Here is a 22,303-nt window from a genome sequence, read left to right on the forward strand (position 1 = left end):
CTATCCTAAACATATCCATCATTCTGAAATTAACACTGGCTGTAATTACCACATTGATATGCATGGAAGATTAACGCACAACACACTGTAAAATTATAAATAACTTTAAACAAGATTAAACACACGATTATGCCCACGAGGGATAGCTTCACCTGTCACAGCTCGCTGCCCTTTATTTCACTCCTGGCCTGCATTAGCCCATACGTCAGGTCTTATTCTAGCATTCACTCACAACACAACACTTTCAGCGCACAAATGCAGTTTTGTCAGTTGTCCAGACACCAGCGCTGGGCTCATTTTCTGCTCAGACATTTTCCAGCAGCCTCGTGAGTCAGGGAATGAGTGTAGGGGTACGCTGGCAATCTGTGAAGGACAGAGTGAAGATGAGAAATCTTCACCCAAGCTATCATTTCCAGGCAACACCACATGGTGCACGATCTACGGCTGAAGACTCTGGCATTTATAATCCTGGTGGCAGAAAAGTCTTCCCCAGGCGTCTATAAAAATACCCGCTCTGCGGAGTGAAGATGTGATTGTTAATGAACAGGAAACTGTAGAAATCTCATTGTTCTAATTGCTGCTGGTAATTACATCGAACATTACAGATAAGTGTTAAGGTAAATGGTAAGAAGCATTACTGCATGACTTATTAGGCCATCTGGCTCATGTCTTCAGTGGGAAAGGGTACTATTGGCAATCCTTCCCAGGTCAAATGACTCTGTGGTAGCCACAGGGTACTTAGTGGCTCCATTAGGATGCAATGAATACACGACACCAGGGTAGACATGCTCGTCTGACTGTAACTTCTTCAACTGGCCTCTTTGTGCCTGACTTAACATGTTTGAAAGTCCTACAGGCTCACACTGAAGAAAGTCAGTCCAGCTAGAGTAGGATTGAATCCGGATAGCCTTTCAGCTGGATATGTTCAAACCTATTTTTTTTTTTTTTTTTTTAAATCTGGCTATCACACGCGCGTGTCCGTGCTCAATCCGGCTTAATCCGGCTTGTTTGTTGTCCTCCAAACCACTAGGTGGCGCCTCGTAATATACAGAGTCCGTTCAGGCCACAGTAGGACCACGTGTGCGCTTGCGTCATGCTTTTTGTGTGTGTGTGTGTCGCTCGTTCTTTCGTGTTTATTTCAGTTCAAAAAGCAGTTTATTCCTTTGTATCCCTGTGGAAAATAAACTCGGGGCAAAGCTGTCGTAGTCTGACGGTTGTTTACATACCTCCGAAAGGTGGATCGAGATCTATCCGGATATATTATCGGATATATTTCCCCAGTGTGAACTGGGTCTTATTTTGATGTAAATAATAAAGCACATACTGCTGAGTATACCTTATATAATACAGTTTGACATTAAAAAAACTAACCCTGCAACATCTTTAAAACAAACTTTGAAACGTATAATTGAATTTCATATATTCCACCCATAGGATTCTCTCTCTGCTCGTGTAGCTTCAGGACATCTTCCTCCTTCTGTCCCTATGACCTTGCTTTAAAACTCACTCCTATAAATAAAACACAAAATGCATACAAGAAGAAAGGGGCCAAAGAGCAGCTGCAAATGGAGATGTGACCTCACACCTTCCCCAACAGCACCTTCACCCTTTCCCCCAGCTTCACACCTACCTAAAAAAAAAACAGTCCAGGATGAAAGTGTGAATTTGCTCCTTTCACCTCACTACATCTTCATCAAACATCTAAATGTGGAAACACAAACTGATGAGGCGCTCCTGGAAATGACGTTAACATCAGTAATTTAGGGTCACACCTTGTTAACCAAACAGAAAACTGTCTGAGTGTCAGTCAAGCATTTACATGTGGTCTGTTTGAAACGGCTCCTCATCATTGATTTTCATTTACAGAGGAAACCAAAAATTGTCAGGGTAATGAGTCCCTTTAGTCTGATAAATAAGCAGGTCTGACACTGATCATTCCTGCTCGACAATGTCTCTCTTTGTTGTGTCTATTAAGGCAGTTTTGTATTTTCTCGTTTGATAAAAGCTGAAATACAATGACTGAATCACAGCACAGAGACACCAGCCAGGTGACTGCTGCTGCTGCTGCTGCTGCTGCTGCGACCGGGCAGGGATTTAGAAAATGGAAGTCCTCTGGAGATGAAGGCTAGTGATGAGTGGTGTGTGGGACACGGTTTGAGATATCTTTTGGTCAGAGGCACCCAACCTTTGCGGCCTTATCCCATGGCTAAAGCTATGGTATTAGGTTTCATTTTAAAGATTACTGTGAGATACGATGTCAAAAGAAGAACAGTTTCTCTTGTGTGAGTGAAAGGGCCTACACCAGAAAGGGATGAAATTGCTGAGGTATACACTGCGGCAAGTATCTTAATGCACCATCATCCAAACTCAGGCTGGAGTAAATTGAAATGTCCATTTGTGGATTATAAGTTGGGAGAGCATGACCAGCTGTTTGAGTTTGTGAGAAAACGAAAAACTGGTTACAGTGAAGAGAGAGAGAGAGAGAGAGAGAACGTGAAGCCCCAACTCTGTGATTGGGCTAACTTATTTGGAGAGGCTTCAACTGAACTTCAAACATCTCTTTAATGATCTGTAATCCTTTGGCAAATCTTCAGTGGGCAGCCTGGCTTTCAAAGTTATTTCTTACTAGGATGTGGAAATCCATGATGAAATTAAGTCTGAAACTGGAAAATAAATAAATAAATACATGTAGAAATATGCGCTTGTCGCTCTACATTTTATTCCTTAAAGCAAATAGGAGCCAATGCTAAAGAAAAAAAGGAAAAAACACTTTGGCTTTTTGAAAATAAAAAGAGGAAGAGGCAGGTAAAAGGTTGTTTGCAAGCCAAAGCAGAAAGCAGTGCTGTCAGGGGAGAAAAAAAAGAAGAAAAAAAAAAAGAAGAAGTTCAGGTTGGGTCTTAATGGAGCCATTGATCCTGCGCCAGTGGAGGACACACCCAACAGGGGACTGGCTCACAGCGAGGAGACAGGTGTTCGCTCGATATCTGTCCCACTTCTCTGACCTTAAAGCTTTTAATCAGCTCTGCCAGGGAGCTTGTCAATCCTGTCAAACAATGAGCAGCCCACAGTATAGACACAGTGAGGGAGGGTAACTCCAGGGTGAGAGCTCTAAATAATACTGCCGCAGCCCGGAGGAAAAACCTGTATGTGCAGTGTAACGGCTGTCCCAGTGGAAAGGCTCCGGTCTGTCAGCAAATTTCAAAGGCTGCTAATGTCACCTGTGTGAATCCATCAGGGGGTTTAACACTTGTTTTTGGCTTCAACAAGCTTTTAGGTTGACTGTCGATGCAAAGGTTGGAAACCATACCTGAAGACTCGTTACCCTCATCCACCCTCAGCTGGACAATTCTTTAGCTTTCTCCACCAGAGCTAGTGGTTGTTTTGGTTTCGTGGCTCGTGTACAGCTGGTGTCCTTGAAGCAAAGGGCTTGTAAACTCCACACAGGTCCAGCCAGGACGCTTCTCACTGTGAAAGCTAACCACTGCACCACCTGTATTAAAAATCATGCTAACTGAACAGTATGTAGGAAAGACATTTCCATGACTAATGCCATGTGTTCGCCTACTTTCTGGTATAAGCAAACGTCAATAAAGACCAATTTTCTACCACATATACACACCCCACTTGTAAGTTAATCAGGTTTTGAGGTCCATGGAGGGACACTCGGGCAGCACTCGCTGGCTGCATGCTGGCACTTAAGGGTTAAGACTTTACTTTCTTCAGCTTGAATTGCAATACAAATACTGCGCGAGAGTAGGGCTACAATGATTGCTCGAGTAATATTCGAGGATAAAATGCATCGACAACTAATTTAGTACTCGATGACTCATTTAGTGACGTCATTGGGGATGATTCTCTTGTGGCGTAGGATGATCAGCATTTTGGGCGCAAGAGGTCCCGGGTTCGAGACGTGAATGACACACACACACGTTTTTGGCGCCGGGTATGGAGGCGGTCGCGGTCGCGGGCTGAAGCAATGAAACTGCAGCGGTCCAAAGCAGGTATTCACCTGCTGCTAGATGCAGCCGTAGCTATGGAAAAACTATGACATTTTCCATCGCAAAAATAATCAGCGAGTATCCGAGTATCAAAAATACTAGTTTGTTGCAGCCCTACACGAGAGCGCCTGCGCTGTCACACTTTGAGAAACATTTGTGACAACGTCTGACTTCCTGTTGATTGTTGTATACTCTCTAAACTAAACAACACAGAAATACTATTACTTAAACAGCATTGCATCATGGGAGACGGTCCCCTCGCCTGTCGACAAACGCAGCTTGCTACTCAGACTTGTGTTTCTCCGTCGGTTGAGTGACAGGGATTTCTATATGGCCTAATTGAGTTTGTGTGGCTGCCTGCTTCACTTTGCCTGCTTCTGATCAATAGTAATACACGATCAGGATTTGTCAGCTATACTTTCTTTCTTTCTTTGTTTTCATCAAAGCCGGGCCGGTCAGAAGCCGCTCCGTTCTCCCTGGCTCATTTCACTCTGCATTCTCTCTGCAGTTTGGAGTCCGAGCTGGCACGCTGTGAAGTTTAACTACAGAATATCTTTTAACACGCGGGGTAATTACAGGCGCTGCTTTGATTGCCGTTAATAGCACAGGCTGTCAGCAGAGCAGTCACACAGCAGTCACACAGTCACAATTTGGCCACACTGAAATTGCATTGAACTGAACAATTATCTCCAGTCGAAGGCAGACCTTCGTACGTTTTATCTGGACGCTGCTTAGTATTAAGTTTTAGATTGAGATTTGTATTGAGCGACTGTTAATCCCACCGCTTGTAATTTGGCTACAGTTTTTATTCAACACTTCACTGAAAGTGTGGAATCCCACACCTCAAATCTCACCAGCAGCAGAAGCTACACTTAATTCATGAGCTCATTTCCTCACGCTCTTTTTTTTAATACCCACAGCCCACCCACTGCGGCTATTTAAAAGCCGTCCGATGATTTTTTGATTCCTTTGATTGATTGCAGCTCCCGTTCTGTCTCTCTGCAGTCTCAGTGTAGAAGGGCCTGTCCTGTTTTTCTTTCCGTGTAACATCTTGTGAGCATTTACCGAATGGTTTTTGTGTCCCGGGTCTCTGTGTCAATAGACATTGTTAGACATCTAACGACCGGTGGAGACTGCAGTAACTTATACCAGCCGACTCAGTTTTCAGGCTCCTTTCCCCTTGCTGTGGCTTTGTGGTTCACTACTTATGTCTCTGTGCCAGTTGCTTTTTCTCTTGAAAGGCCAGTTGCAAACCGAGCAGACAATGAAGTGTTACTATTCCATGTGTTCTTTAAAAGCTTTTCCCTTAAAAAATAATGTCCCAGCATGAAGAGTTAAAGGTACAGAGGCTTGAAATATGGCTTCTCTTATTATTAGGACTTTAAAGCTTTGTTTATTCTGTTGGAAGATTTAATGGTGGTGTTATAGTCACGTATACGCTGGAATCTGTTGTAATGTCCAGCATAGGGTTTGAGAGATGGTACTTTGAAAGGTACTGAGCTGTGAGAAAGTATATGATGAGACTCAGAGGCCGCTGGGAAAGACAATACTGGATCACAGCTGGAAAGCACATGCAGCAGAATATGAACACGGGCCTGAGATGTGGTGAGCATTCCAACGGTTATATGTATGTGGAACATGGAGCCTTCACTCGCCTTGGAAAGAGGGGGCTGTGGTCGTGGTTTAGGAAATGGTTCAGCCCCTGGTCTCGGAGTTCTGCCGAGAACCGCTGGATTTCATAGAGGGTTTGTGATCAAAACACACATGAAAAGGGGGGGGGGGGGGTTGGAAGTATCTAGCATTTATGCGGAAACCTTGTGTGTTCCCATGTAGCCATCTCTGCCACATGTTAGCATCAATCTTGCCTTTTTGTTTACATGTCATACGAGCTGTTCTTGCTTCTGTGTTTTTTTTAGAGAATCCAGGGCAAGCTGATGTAAAAAAAAAACCAATCCTATCCTTCTGGCACTCAGGCATGTCACCGTCACAGTACTGCAAAGAAGGCCTATTAAAAAGTACACACGTTACCAATGTGAAAAATCACTTAAATAACAAGATAACATGTGCAGAGATAAAAGTGTATCAGCATATCTAACTTTATCAGCTTAAGTAACTCTGCACGTTTACTCCTCCGGTGGTGAAGTCAGGATACTAATCCATGCCTAAATGATGTGACTGCAGGGGAAAATTCATAATCATGTTTATTTGTGCTTAATTCCTCGTACACGTGCACAGAGATGACAGGTTTCTCACAGGGTTAGCTCTCTGCTGCTGCTGCTGCTGCTGCTGCTGCTGGGTGAGGTGGTTTTATTGCTTTCAGTTAGTGCATGATACAAACACTGCTAATCAGCTAAGGACTAGCTATTGTGACAACACACTTCTCGTGTGCACATGCACATGTCCCATGGTGATCATGAGTCAGACACATACTAAGTGTGCTTGTTAATTGATAGCAGACTGGGGCTCCAGCCCACTGCCCACTCCAGCTGGAGTGTGAATTCCCTCTCCTATATGTTAATGGATCTGTTGTATAAATGGCCTACCCTAGCAGAGCAGGAGGGGAAAAAAAAGAAACTAGCTCAGTGCTATTACACACACAGCAGCGAGCGGAGCTGTGTGCACATTGCCCCTGCTGTCCTGTTTATGTCCCAACCACAATTAGAGATGCACTTTGATGACAGCCAGTTCTTCTAGTTTTTTTCCACCGATCCTTTTAAAAATGCATGATGTGCACAACATTAATTTATTTCAAGAACTCTACGGAGGCTATGCTGATATAACTCGGAGCGGAAATGTCTGAAAAAATCACAAGTGACTCTAATCAAATATTGATTGTGCGTTCTCTTTTCTTGCTTTAATAAGCCACTGGTCATGCAACAGCGCTCCTCGCTATGCGTATACTGGACCTCTTTCTATCCCCGTAAGGCTTCCTCTATACTACAGCTGGCCTTTGTCAAGAAAGAAAACAAAGTCCAGCAGTAAAGGTCGACACAGGTCAGATGCCAAAAACGATCTTCTGTGCTCTCGCTGACTATTTCTAAAGGTCACCTTGCGGGGAGTGTATGGATTCACACACCCATACTATGTTGTTTTGACTGAGCACTCACATCCCACAGCACATGCCTATATTTCCATTCTCATGTACAGCCAGTAATTGATCATCTGGCTTCAGCTGAATTGTTGTTTGATTTTTGAAATCTTAATGTTTTATAATGTATCCAACACAAGTGCTTGGCATAATCATATGGAAATATTCAGTGTTTGTACTCTATGCAAGACTTATCTTTACTTGTGGACAATGGAACAGATGGTGTGAGAGAAGGATTTGTCATGCATGGTTGTCCAGGGCCCAGACTCTTTCTCAGCACTTTTTGGCAGGACTTTATATGCATTTCATGCTGTATTTGCCGAGTGCTTAGTAGAGGTATAGGGTTCTGCTGTGGTGGTGGTGGAGGCTCACACAGAGCCAACCCCTTCCTATACACCCGACTCCAAAACCATTCTTATAGATAATCCCGTGTGCTTCATTGTCCGATGCATATTCAGTGAGGATGTTTGCACTTTGAAAAAAAACAGCCTTAATACTGAGTCATGCGAGCATAAACAAGCTGCTGTCACAAACAGGGGTGATTAAACACTGCAACAAATGATCATCTCTCTACTATCCGCTCTATGTACTATATCAAGTTTAGTGTATTTTTCTAAGTGAATAAATGATAAATAAATATGCTTAATGTCTTCCCGTTACATGCTCTGAGCTTTATGAACTCAGTGTTGACTTGCAGTCGACTATCCCTCAGCAGTTGTGTTACTCATTGTGTTTTGTGTCAGTAGTATAAGTGGAGGCAGCCTCTTTGTCACCCCATGCTAATGCAGAAATTTCCACAGGAGGTGTGTTGCCCGCGGCGGCGTCTCTCCTCCGCTTTAATATCCTGAGTGCTGTAATCTGCTCACCACGTCTGACCCACTGTGTGTGTGTGTGTGTGTGTGTCACTCTCACTGCTTACCCTCCTCCTTAACTCCCCAAAATCCCCTACATCACATTTATGTAACCCCACCCAACCTCAACTCCTCCGTGCGCAAAGCCTGTACCTGCAGTCGCCGGGGCTCAGCCTGTCTGAGACCATAATGCATCACTTTGCAGTGCCTGTGGCCCCCTTTTCATTTATTGATCGGCCTCTCTCCTATTAAGACGTCCAACAGCTGCCGCTGTTTTGAAAGCCCAGGGAAACTTTTGCATTATTGAAAAATAACCAGCGCACATCATCGGGCGCGCTGAAGCCCTTCTGTGGATGAGATGCTTTGTTGACTAATTGTCTGGTCTGTGTAAGAGCTCCCCAGCGTCCTGGCTTGAGATCAGTCTGATAAAGCGTATTATTATCTGGCTGTTATTGCTCTCACACCACAACATTTTATTTCTTTCAGACAGTCGCTACACCTGGATCTGTTCCCGGCTTTAGTCTCCAGAGTTTCAGTCAAACACACACGACTCCGACATTCATTTACCAAGGTGGGAGGGGGGAGGTAGGGAGGTGGTGGTGGGGGGGGCTGTGCCTCCCTTTCACTGGTACCCTGCCTTTTGTTTATTGACAGTCGCTTGCTATCTGGTATCAGTGGGTGATGTCATCTCAGCATTTGGTCAGGTAACGTCAGAGCTGTTTATTTTGTGTCACAGAACCGAAACTGCGGCGGCCTTGTTTAGTTAAGCTGCAGGGTGGGGGTGGGGGGGGGGGGGGGGGGGGGGGGGGGGGTCAGAGCTCTGTGATAGTGTGTTTACACTCAACATGCTACTCTCTCTCTCTCTCTCTCTGTAGGGCAAAAGCCTTATTTTTGGCCCAGCTTTATTTGTCATTGCCACGGTCAAAGACAACTACAACCCCAGACTGCTTCTAGCATATTCTCTATTGGACTACAATAATCATACTCGTAATCATAATATATATATATATATATATATATATATATATAAAAATAAATAAATGAATATATAATTTTCAAAGAGCTTGGTGAGGGGTTTCTGAAAAGGGTGTAATATACTGTGTCATCTAGATCCGCTTGAAATCGTGTGATAACAAAATGGAGTAGTGGTGTTTTCCTGTGTTTCATTCAAGGATGAATCATTATCCCTGTGAACTAAGATGAGAAGCTCTGTTGCAGGCGAACTGATGCATCCCCTTGACATTTGAAACGCCTTAAAGCAGCTCGAGGGGCGTGTGTGTGTGTGTGTGTCTGTATAAGTGTGTGTGTGTGTGTGTGTGGGCTTGTGCTGTGAACCTTGCGTTGCCTCAGAAACGACGGCTGCAGCTACATTAGGTGAGAATCTGTGCACATAAGTTGAATAGCCGAGGCTACGCACTGCCGACCCCGGCGCTGTAATTTTATAGCCCTGGTGGGAAAACAAACGACTACTGTGTCACGGCGTTGGGTCGTAACGTTTCCTCCTCGCTCAAACAAACAGCTATCACAAATACTTGAAAATGTAATGCGCACAGCGCTTTTCATGGAGCCATCCCAGATTGGGAAGTTGCCTAACATAATAAATATACCCGATAATCATTACCATTTACAGCACAGCAGATGTTACATTGTCCTCAATGAAGGAGTGTGTTGTATAGAAGAAGCATTTCAAATTTGAAGCAGATAGTGGAAAATTAGGAACAGGTCTACTAACCATCTGTTCCAGTGAGGTTTCGCTTGCCTCTGCAGTTGAATGTTTGCTTGGGGAGACAGGGTAAAGAGAGCTGCTTTGGCAGGTACACCATTGTTTACCCAAGAGACCTGGCTGAAGCACCATCAAATAGTGTCTGAGTGTAGATTAAAACACATTCTCTGACACATAGTGCTCCATCGCAAAAAAAAAAAAAAAAAAAAAAAAGGCTGAATGGGAAAGCTAACACTAAACACACAACATGGCTCCTCCTGCTTAAATGAAGAGGCCTATCTGGATGCATGAAAGCCCGGAGCACAGCGAGATAGCTTCCAGTTATATCCCTAAGAGTAATACCATCATTTATTTTACAAAGCATTTTCAAAATCACTCCTATTTGTTATGTAACATCAGCGAAATGCCACTGGATGAGCTCTAAATTACTCACTGACAACACAAAAAAGGAATAAAAAAGGCTCCACTGGGGGAATAAACAAGCAGCTAATGGGAGGTTTGTGTCTGTGTGTGTGAGAGAGAAGATTTGGACTCCCCCCCCCCCCACTAAACAGCCCCATGTGTGGCCGTGAATATGGGGAGCAAAGAGAGGCCTGTGCCATCGCCGTGGGAACTGGGACTACATTAAACAGTCATTATCCCGAGTGGCTATAGCCATGTTTTATCTATCAGCATCCCACTTACAGTAAGTCAGAGTGGAGGAACCAAAGCATATCAAGCAGGAGGAGATGATGCGTCTTCACGCGGTAAGCTCTAAAGCTCGGCAAGAATCTAAACAGAGCCGCAGTACAACAGTTGTCTCCACTGTATACAAACTTAAAATTGACCTGCTGGCCTGAAAGGATTATAGTGTAGGCGGGTAAGCACCGTATCCAGTTACTTTCCTTCATCTCCACCTCTGAGAGGACGACATTTAGCTGCCAGAAGAATGCAGTTTAATGACATCACATCACACATTTTCGTGGAGTTTTTTGAAGTCTTCAAACTTCAAACGGCGATGTCTTGCTGCCATTTGGGACTGACACTGTGCCAAGTTGCCTGGTGCAGCTTTAAATAGAAGACATTAATGAGTGCTTCTTCTAAAATATGCATTCAGTTCTGTTTAATCTTTGCCTTCCATGCTCTGCAGCGGCTAGAGGTGAATTATTCTGAACTTTATTTGACTTGTGCACAAATGGATTTCTTTGGATGTGCATTGCTAAAAGAGCCAATAATGGTCTTTTGAAATATTGCTGGTTGCTGGCCAGACAAAAAAAAACATCAGTTGTGAGATGAGTTGCCAAACAGCAGTTGTTTAATGGAACAGTGGCTTCTTCGGCTTCAGGAGACGGCATCCTGCTTTTCAATTTGGACTTTTATGGTGGCGATATTGTTTCATATGTGGAGAAAAGTCTGGCTAAACATTGCAGAAAGCAATATTTGGATTGGGTACGTGTAGTATATTTGATTCAGAGGCTTCATTGTTGCTTCTCTGCAGCAGAGGGAAGAGGCGAATATTAAATGTTAATGTTCATTTCGATTGTTACATAAAAGAATCAGTGTTGTTGTTCATTATTTATGTGTGTTTTCCCAGCTCTGTAATAAAACGTCTAAATGTGGCTAATTTGAATACGTTGGGCCTGGCGGTGTCTGTGAAACCCTGCAGCCCTGCAGGTCTGTGTTGTCTTGGACTTTGTCCACCCATCATCGGAAGGCCATTTGACTGAAGGCTGCTGTTCGCTTCAGCTCCTCTCGCACAATGTCCAGTGCGCCCTATGCAAACAGCACAAAGCACGTGCTTTTTCCTGCTTCTTGCTGCCCGACAAACCGGATCTTATTACAGTTGGACATTCTGTGTGCAGCTCTGTGTCGAGGCCTTAGGAGTCTCTTGCTTGCTATCAGTACAGGGCCAGACGGTACAGCAGCTGTTTTAATAGTGCCCCCTTATGTCGCCCTTGATCCAAGTCGGCTCACCTGGTGTGAATGAAGCCACTCTTTTTTTTTATATTCTGCCAGCTTGGATGTAACTTGTTTGTTTGTCCTATTGCTTCTGCTTCCAGAAATAGGGCTCCTCTCCCCACTGCCAACTCTTGAGGCAGTGTGTAGCCTCAGGTGTATTAGAGCATGACTGCCCCCCCCCCCCTCCAGCCACCCTGTTGTCAGTGTGAGAACAAAGCAACAGCAGCAGCACAAGCGATAATGCCGAGCCAGCCTCAAACCTGCAGCACACCTACAGATCTCCCTGAAGCTCCGCCTCCCTCGCGTCTCCCCCTCGCAGTTTTGTGTCTCCACCACTTCTCTGTCTGTCTCTGTCATTGTTCCCCCCCACCCCTTAATAAAATCTACCTACATGTATGTGACTCTGCTTCTCTACAGCTCTGCCACTCTGTTGTGTAGTCTGTAATTACAGCTCTACTGTGTGCTCAGCCAAGGACTCCCATAGTCCTTGAGTGAAAGGGGTCCCAGTAGGCGCCCCTGGTCCTTCACGGAGGGGATTTGGGCTCTGTGGCTGTGTAATTATGCCTATTCCTCTGGTTTCCATTTGCGTGAGCGGCTGTTTATTTGGTTCAATCTGAGTCAGGAGCTTTAGACTCTAAGAAGGGAAGGGCGAGTGAGGGAGGGAGGGAGGGAGCGAGGAGCTGCTGTGTTCACACAGCCGACCCCTGCCGCTATTGTTTTAGCAGTGAAGTGAGTGTGAGGTCTGACCAGGTACATGTTTATGAGTTTTTACAGCCCCCCCGTGCGCTTACCACTCCCCCTCTACACTCCGACTTAAGATTAAACTTTAACTAGTGTTGTCACACTGTGAATTGTGTTTTGCTATTTCAAAAAAAAAAAAATCATGCTATAGCTGCCACAACTGGTAATTGAAGCTGTGATAAAATGGCATTGCCCCGGGGTGCACGAGGACACAGGTGGTCCGTAAGGTACAGATGACAAGGTTGCCAGTCCTCTCTGTCAAACTGTATTAGCAAATCAATCTGTCATCCTCAAATCCCCCAAGTTTAAGTCTCTATAGACAGGACCTGACTGGATGTGGTCAGAAGGAAATGAAAGATGATGTGCTCTGAGTAACTTCAAAATGTTGTCAGTTTTTTTTAATACATGATTTTATGTAGGCAGCAAAAGCATAGAACAATGGAGGGAAATGGTGCTTCTCGTAATGCACTGTTTTCCAGCAGAAACCATTCAACCCGAGGGGTTGTGAGCATGCTGAGAAAGATGGAAAAAAACAGCTCTGTTAATCTTAATGGTCTTTTACACAGAGTCTGCACTATTTCCTGTCTTCATGTGTGTATTGTGCCCCAATGTCCTTCGGCTGACTACCTGCAGGTTTTTACAAGAGAAATCTTAACAGTGGCTGCTTGAGACGGCTCGACAGCCTGTGCACGCACAGCGCTCTCTCTCTCCGCTGCTTCGGATTCTTGTAACGCTGACGATCCACCACATCAGATATTGTATTCAGGAATGGATCTCTCATGTGTTCTTAAAGCCCCCTGTGGAAACTTTATTTCTGAAGGCAGCCATTATCCGTTGCTGCGGTGCAGCTACTTGGTGTGTTAAAGAGCCACTCTGTTTGTGGCGCATGTGTTTAGGCCCCAGATCCTCCACTTGAGGCCACACAAACATATTTCTCTGTGTTTATGACTGGATTCGCTGGTGGCTTCATGAGTCCGATGTGATTAGCGGAGGGAATTCCAGTCGTTCTTCCTGTGGGTCCTTGTCTATCTATAAGAGGTAATTATAGCTACTGCTGGTCGTAAATACAAGCCCTGGCAGGGCCTGTTGGACCAGGAAATGGGATGTCATCAACACTTCACCTGGTAAGCAGCATAAATCAGAGGCTAAGATAACAAAGACCTGTCACAGGCAACAGGATGCAGGAACCCTGCACTAACACATCTGTTCAGACTGCTGTCACTGCACACACCTACGTCAGGTGTGAATGAAGCTTGTAGTTGTTTTTTCCTACCTCAAGACTCAAGTGCAAAGAACCAAAAAAACAGGACTGGAGCAGAAAGTATGGTGGACAAAAGAAGAGGCACAGAAATTACTCTTAGAATCAAACTAGGCGCCTGCTATCCCACCTGTTTTTACACCACTCCCCCCCACTCGACTGCTTGCCCCATTACTGGTCTTTTGGCTCACACAGAAGTGGCCATCCCCACTCTGAGGTCTGGGTTTGGGTGAAAAGTTCAGAGTAGATCCACAGTGAGAGGTGATGCCCCCTATTTAAGAGGTCTAAAAGGCATGTCCAGCTGGGTTGGCGACCCAAGGGTCATACCAGGACTCACTGGAGGAATTATAGTATGTCCCAGCTGGCCTGGGATCTGCTAGGCAATGCCGAAGGCAGAGCCAGAGGGAGGGAGGGAGGCCTGGGTGTCTCTGTCCCCCTTTTAACTACCACAAGCCCGATGGTGGTTTTAAGATAAGATAGAATAGATTTAAGTTGTTCTGGGTGATAAAAGTTTGTAATATGAAATACTATCAAACAGTACTCGCTTTCTAAATGATAAAGATAAGGTTACAGTCAGGAAGAATAATTCTAGGAAAAGCTAATAGGCCCGATAAAAACAGAGAATTTGACACTTCAGTTTAGCATGAGGTCAATATTATGCATAAAAGGCTACACCACAGGCGAGTTTAAAGGTCCATCCTCCCTAATTGACCGTTTGTTTTGCTACCAAACTCCTCACAGGCTGAGATAGTAAGGGAGAGGTGTGTAATTACTGGGCTCTTAATATACCTAATGTGTGTGTGTTCTCATTGTTTTGAGTGCTTACACAGGCCTCCACATTGTTTCTTTTAATAAGAGCTCCAGGCAGTCATTGAAGTATTTGGGAGTAAAAAGTAATTAAAATTACAATGGTCTTCCCAGCATGTTGCTGGGTGGGTGGAGGAGAGCGGCGGCAGCAGACGAAGACTTGGCTCTAACTCACTGCCCTTGTACTCATTCATTAGAGATGCATTGGTTCTCGCTCGGCCCTCCCATCTCATCTAAAACAGTACCTCTGTGGACAAAGACAGGCCTGTATGGATGTGCCCATTATGTTAATAACAACTCCCCCAGCTTTGTGCACACAGCCAACAGCATGTAGCAACTTTTTATGCAGATGTATAGGGAGCAGATGTGTTTGTGGCATATGTGTGTGTGTGTGTGTGTGCTGGTGGTGAGCTGTGCGTGCATGCACTACCTAGAAGGCTGAATTGACTCCTTGACTTTCAGTGCATGTACTTGCTATTGACTGCAGTGCTTTGCTTGGCCTCGAACACTTGTTAATCGTAATTAAATGGGTTTTTTTTACCTTCTCCTTGTCTGTTAGGTGGCAGTGGACAGATGGTACAGATGGACTCCAGTAAATCCGGCTTGGTGGGTTCACAAGTGGAGCTGCGCTGCATTTTCAGCAACAGCAACCCGCCCGTCAAGATCTCCCAGGTCACCTGGCAGAAGCTCCTGAACGGCACCAAACAGAACGTCGCCATCGCCAACCCGGCCTTGGGTGTGTCCGTGCTGCAGCCCTTCAAGGAGCGGGTCAGCTTCAAGCACGCGGCGGTCCGTCACCGTACGCCCTCGCTGGAGGACACCACCATCGTGTTCTCCAACCTCCAGCTGTCAGATGAGGCCGCTTACATCTGCGAGTACACCACGTTTCCTGCAGGCAACAGGGAGAACATGGTCAACCTCACTGTGTATGGTAAGAAAAAAAATCTAAATAATTAGCGAAGAAACGTTAAATACATTCTATATAATGAACATTTAAGCTTCATTTTTCCACCAGGAACAAATTAGCAGACCTTCAGCAGTGTGGCTTAAAAAGATTAAATATATGGAAATTATTCTACTGAAAAAAGTTTTTCCCTTTAAAATGTTTCATTTCTCTCCAAAAATTCAGATTTGGATGACATGAGAGACAGTTTGCACTTTTTTCCTACAATAAAAAAAAAAATCAGAAGGGACGACGCTGCTTGACTTAAAATAAAAAATTCAAAATCACATTTGTTTTTCTCTGACAGAGATGGAAAGAAACATCAGAGCATGCAGTCAGTGATTGCACTGTTAAGCTTCCACAAGCTGTAGAACAAAGATGGATTCTCCAGAACAGATTGTGTTGTGTTGTCAAGTATCTGGTATAGACTGTGAGCCAAGATAACAAAAAGAGGTAAAACCAGCTGATACATCAGTTAAGACCATGTTTCCTGGAACATGTTTTTTCATGTCTGATGAGTCAACATGGGGGTTGTGAAAACTTTGCTTTCTCTTTGACTTTGGGCGAATCTGATAAGTTTAGGGTCACAACTGACATCGTCCTGCTCAGTGAAAATGTGAATGAAACAACAGGTTTACAGCTCCGCTCTGTTACACTGCCACAGGCTTTTGTAGGCTGAATTCCTCTGGAATACCTCAAACCAGATGTTTGCTGAAGCTCTCAGTATAACTACTACTACTACTGTTTACATGTCTCCAATCACTGAGTGCCATACATCTGAAATCATTTTGACAAGATATGATCGACATGTTATTTAACACCAGTCCCAAATGCCTCTTATAATACAGGAAGCAGCCCAGAGAATATATAGTCAATAAAATGGCAGGTGAGGCGTAAATCAATAAGGCCACTTCAGAGTGTGTAATTTGGCTTGAATAGCCTCATCTTCTAGGGAAAAAAACAGAGTGCTTGAGATGCAGTTTATCATGGAAAGAGGTCTCTTTGAAAAGGTTCTGCACTGACTTTGATTAAAGGGCTAATTAGAAATTAAGTGTTGGTGTGTTTTCCATTAAGTCCCAGCAAAAGAAAAAGCACTTGGCATAAGTAGTCCCCGTTTGCCAGCCGCTCGGCTTCTTAAGTCAGCTCGGAGTCCACATTTTATGTCACTGAGCCTCCCCGAGACTTTCTTTAGGCTTCAACGGCTCAGTCAGGAACCTGTGTGCAGATAACCGAGCGGCAGCGTTCAAAGGGGGCCTCTTCACAGCCTGTCTCTTTCGCTAGAGCATTCACTCAAGCTCGAGCTTGCCTTTTGATGTACTAAGAGTAGATTGCTAATTGGCAACTCACAAAGGATTCAAATTGGATGACTGCGCATTTGGGTAGGGAAGTGGGTTCTACATCTGAGAGACTGACAGAGGCTTTGAGGAGGGAAAGAGGCACAACTTTGTCTGATTTGAGTTACAACATCATTTTCATCACAGACTCACAGTTTAATTGATTTCCTGCTAGTCGACTGTAGGTGAAACAAACACTCATTCGCTTTCATGTACAATTAAAACCCTCCTGCTCCCTCCACAGCTCGGCCTATGACGCAAATGACCTTGACGACCCCCACGATTGTGGCCAGGGCTCAGAAGCGCAAGATGACTGTGGCCACCTGTGTGTCAGCCAACGGGAAGCCCCCCAGCGTGATCAAATGGGACACCAGGTTGAAAGGCGAGGCCACTTTCCAGGAGACCCGCAACGCCAACGGGACGGTGACGGTACGGAGCAACTACGTGGTGATACCGAGCCGCGAGACCCACAAACAGAAGCTGACATGCATCGTGACGTACCGGAGCGAGAAGATCACAGAAAGCGTGGTGCTCAACGTGCAATGTAAGAACTCCTTACATCCAAATACAACATGCAGTTCTCAGGATATTTACTGTTTTAGTGTTTTTTGTTGGATTTTCTTGCAGCCACAAGTCATGTATGCAACATGACAGATTTAGTTTCATGTTATGAATGCATTGTGCATCAGTTCAAGTGTGCATTATCTTGAGGATATCATCTCAGGCTGATCAGCAGCCTCTTCAGGTGAGGGACTGAAGGCGTTACATCACCCTCTTCAAAGCCAGCAGACTCCATTGACAGAAGCTTTAGTCATTTTACTTCTCAGAACACAGCTGTTACTGCTGTCTGGCTGTGGTGTTTTAACTTGTTAATGTGGACCCTGGAAGCAGACTAACCGATGGAGGCAGGCGGAGACCAACAACTCCTGTCCCCCCTTAAAGTAAAATTACTGTTTTTGTCAATGGAGACTGCTGGCTTTGAAGATCGATTGAAGGCTTCAGCTCCCCGTCACAAAAGGCTGCCTGACCGCAACACAGAATGGTGATAATTTCCAAAATACAGCCTACTCTCTAACTGCTATTGATTACTTAAGGTTGCTAAAAACCATTTCTCACCCACAGCTGCTCATTGCTCAGAATCAGATCTATGCACTGACTTTTGCTTATGCACAAAAAACCCAACCACTCCTTCTCATCACTAACATTTTAGTGGACGAATTCAGGTGTTTCAAACCTATAGGTGTGTTATAGGAGCACGTACTGCGGGGGGTGGATGAACTAACATCAGCATGCTTTCTTTGCAGATGAGCCCGACGTGAAGATTGAAGGGTTCGATGGAAACTGGTACCTGAACCGTCAGAATGTTCAGCTGACCTGCAGGGCTGATGCTAACCCCCCTGTCACAATCTACCAATGGAAACTGTGAGTCTGACTAAAGCGTAACAAAAGCCCTTAAGGCTCAGAAGACAGCAGGGATACGTGCTGTTTCTCTCATGTTGTATTTCAGAAAAAAAAAACGCAGTGTTGTTGTGTAAAGGCGTGCTAAAGCACAGGCAGGCAATTTTACAGAATGGCTGTGTTGAGTGAGGCTGTGCCTTCTCAACACACACACACACATAAATGTAATCTTCAAAGATAAAAACACACTAACTTCCTTCATCCTCTCCAGAAATGTGTCTCAGTATATTTGTTTGTTTATAAAACGTGTAATGAAGATAAGACTATGGGACCCGAGGCAGAGCACAATGGGCCTATTACAGCAGCAGCACACACCCCTATCTGCCTGATGGTCACAGATACGGGGAGATAAACGCAAACAGAACACGCTTGGCTTTGCTTTTGGGGTTTGGCTTTGAAGTCTGAAGGGGGCCAGCATGCAGGTAGAGGGGTAGGATTGTTAGTGTGTAGTTGTGTTCTCTGGAGGACACAGAGGCTGGGGTTTGTCACACACACACTGAAGTAGGAGCTGTGGATTAAACCAGCATACCTCATGGCTGACATCAGGGTTTTTTGCCTCAGAGAATACACAAGCAAGAGATACAAACATGGTTTACAGACCTTGGGGAAATTGCTAAATAACATCAGGTGTGATCTGTTGGAATGTTTGTCATGGTGAAATGATAAATATACACACAGAAATATGGAAAAATATCTCTGCTGATCGAAGGCTTTGCTGCATTTCCAGAAAAAGTCTGTGACGTTCCTTGAATATAAATTCAAGTATTATGGTAAAATTGAGAGATGAATGTAGCAATTTGTCCTTTAATTGCTCAGTGAGGGCACAGTTCAGAAATATGTCACTGGACTTGAGTGGATGTGGATTAATAGACCATTGTGCCCTCATTGTATCTACTCTATGGTCTACTGTTGGATTTTAATGAGGCATGGGGAGGTCTCCCTCCTCCCTTTTTTCTTTGTTATGCATAGATTTAGCTTTCAGGCCAGAAACACACACACACACACACACACACACACACAGGGCAGCAGCAGAGGAGGACAAGATAGAGAAATGTTACTCTGCTTGGAATTTTTTTTTCTCTTTTAAAGAAGAGAGGGGAGATTTAGGGAGATCAGGGGAAGATAGGAAGAGAGGAGGAGGGTGAGGAGATGTGATCTAGAAAGACGAGGGCACTGTGCTGACAGATAGGAGAGGACGGCCATTGCTGCACTGAAAATGAGATGCCAAATCTGTTGTGAAGGTTCCCCTGGGCTCCACTGTGGAGGTCAGCACAAGGCTGTGACAGAACCATCCAGAACGGGCTGGCAGGATTGCGTCACAGATGCGACTAACTAACACACACGTACATGAGAGGTGTAGCTAAGCCAATAAATAAATGAATGTCCACATTAATTCCCCAGGCAGCCAGTGCATATAGCATTTATTGTATTCACCGAGCACATACTGCTAGCAGCTATAATGAACACATCTTTATTCTTACTTTCTGCAATCAATGCTTTTTCTTTCTTCTCTGACACACATATATATATATATATATATATATATATATATATATATATATATATATATATATATATATATATATATATATATATATATATATATATATATATATATATATATATATATACAATCCTTGAAGAAAGCATCCGAGCATCTTTGATTTTTTTGTTTCCTTCTTTTCTTGGAGCACAATGCCGGAGCCTTTTTTTTCTGAAAATGGGTTAATAGGGAGCTTCGCTGGAAAAAAGGATGCATCCTGTTTGAACTTGGCTGTTTGTTTTTTCAAATGTTTGTTCGTAGGGCATCCTTGACTTTCCGTGCACATATCTGGAGTCTGTTTTAAGTGTGGATTGTAGTTATGAGTGGGCGCCAGAGCAGTGGGTGGGGGAAGGGCAGCCTGAAGAGCTGTTTAGTCTCCAATACAACTCCATTACTTATGTGATAAGATTAGCTTTTTTTGCTTCCTTGAAAAGCAATTTTCAGTTGTTCAAAGATAAGGGATTCAATAAATAAGAAAGCAGTATTATTGTTATTACTGAATTTCACAGTGTGATTACTTCAAACCCTGCTTTAATTAGCTAGCTTACTTATCTCTATTGTGAAAATGTGATTCTATTAGGCACGTCGATTAAAGGGCACAGTAGGACAACTATTCTGTTCGTTAATTTCTTCAGTCACCAATAGCTGCAAATGAAACTCACAGATTACTTAATGGCCCTTTAAATGATGCTGAAGTGCTGGTTTACTCTTTAAGCATCACAATCATAATGTCTCCTAAGCAGTTGCCTGTTGTTAGCCTGAATTTTTAAATATTTTAAAGCTGTAGTGTACAACTTTTCCAATAAATAGTGCAGATTAAGCATATTATATATGTCCAAACTGCACTGTGTGGATTTAAATCTGGTTTCTGTGTCAACTATTCTATTAGGGGTTGACTTTTATTTATCTATCAGCTTTTAAATTTAGTTTGAGGTTGTTTTATCAAATGATGAATCAAAAATCTGTCATTTTTTTAAAATTACAACTGGGTCTGAGGGCGGTCACTTCCTGCAGGGCACACAGCTGCTTCTGTTGCAAAGAACCATCCATCCATACCTCTTCTTCAGACTGCATTAATGTGTGTTTTTTAAGCTAATTATCTCACGGAGACCAGCTTTTATTAGCGGACAGTGACTTTTAATGATGTGCTTCGTCGATAGAAGCATAACAAATGTGCTCCCATGCAAAACAAGGTCCTGCACGTCCTCGGTGTGGCACAAAGTCGCAGTCTAAGGGTCCTCTTTCAAAAATGCTTCCAGACTTTAGATGATTTCTTGGCCACCACAATTTTAAAATGTTCACTGTGCTAGTTCCCTCATCTTCTTCAGAAAAACACAGTCCACATAAACTCCAGAAACAGTCAAAGAGGTGGAGCGCGAGTGAGGCCGAAGCAGGAAGCTTGTGCTGAGATCGGCCTGTCCCCTGTCCATGATTACTGTTAAACTTCAAATAATAGCCCGGGCCCTCTATTTGCCTAAAATTGTCCCTGCTTATATTTGGGACAGGCGGCTATTTGGGGCAGGCCTTTAATTATTCTGGCGAAGAAGCCATCCAGAACTAGCTGAAAAGCTGTCCACGTCCCTTCCATCATTAATGTCATCGTACATTTCTTTAGCCTTAATCCTTATCATCGCGAGTGCATGTTTATGTGTCTCCATGACAACTTTCTGGTCGTTAACTGACCATTAACCAACTATAGATCCTGCAAGATCCACCCACAGAGGTCCTGAACACATAAAACTCAGTTTCCCAACCAGAAAAGTAGCAGAACTGAAGAAGCCACTTGGGGGAGTGGTGAAACGTCTTCAAAAAACAATCCTTGAGTCCAGTTGCCTCGATTTAAACTCCTTACCTTATAAAAAAATCAGACCCGGCTTATAATTGAGGCCGGCCTTTATATGTCCAAATCCATAATTGGACCTGTAAACAGGACTGGTGTCAGTTCAAGACTCGGTTATTATTTGAAGTTTTACGGTATGCATAATTACTTAATATAAGTAAATGAGCAAGTTTTAATAAATGTCTATGGGGACTGACTCACTTTTGAGCCAGCCTCTAGTGGCTGCGAGGTGAACTGCAATGTTTTCACTTCGGTACACCATGTGTGTGGTCACACTGTTTGTGTGCACTCTCTCTGCCAAACAGGGAGACAAATATAGGCACTGTAGCATTAATATTAACAATCCGTGTGGGTCCTGAATTAGGAATAGTTTGTTTTTTAGATTTGTACACAGATTTAAAGACACCTCCGCACACTTCTGCAGACTTCTAGTGAAAGGAGGATGTCAGGTTGTTGTAACATCCACACACCCACATCTTTCCTCACACATCACACATACAGTATGCTCGCAGCACATGAGCAGGCCAGCCAGACCTGAAAGCATCCGCATCACTCTCAAGCTGTTTGTTAGTCTTTCATTTTTCTGCCCCTCAGGCCTCACACACACACACACACACACCGCACACACAAATGCAGACGCCTCTGGTCGTGGCAGAATCTGTGATGAATCGCAGTTTGCCAGCCTTTCATTTCTGCAGCAAATCAATTGGGCTTTGCAGAACTCAGCATTTGATAGAGGCTCACAAGGTAACTGATTATTGAATCGTGACATACTGTATTG

The 22,303-nt window shown here is 44.0% G+C and overlaps 1 protein-coding gene across 1 annotated transcript in view; it reads left to right on the plus strand.

Moving 5' to 3' along the window:
- Positions 1-22,303, plus strand: part of nectin1b (nectin cell adhesion molecule 1b) — a 74,942-nt gene that overhangs the window by 34,619 nt on the left and 18,020 nt on the right. The window contains exons 2-4 of the mRNA XM_028419150.1: positions 14,964-15,335; positions 16,926-17,225; positions 17,986-18,103. Coding sequence (XP_028274951.1) covers positions 14,964-15,335; positions 16,926-17,225; positions 17,986-18,103 — 790 coding nt within the window. The remainder of the gene's footprint in view (positions 1-14,963; positions 15,336-16,925; positions 17,226-17,985; positions 18,104-22,303) is intronic.

This window comes from Parambassis ranga, chromosome 13 (assembly GCF_900634625.1).
Source record: "Parambassis ranga chromosome 13, fParRan2.1, whole genome shotgun sequence".
Classification (NCBI taxonomy): Eukaryota; Metazoa; Chordata; class Actinopteri; family Ambassidae; genus Parambassis; species Parambassis ranga.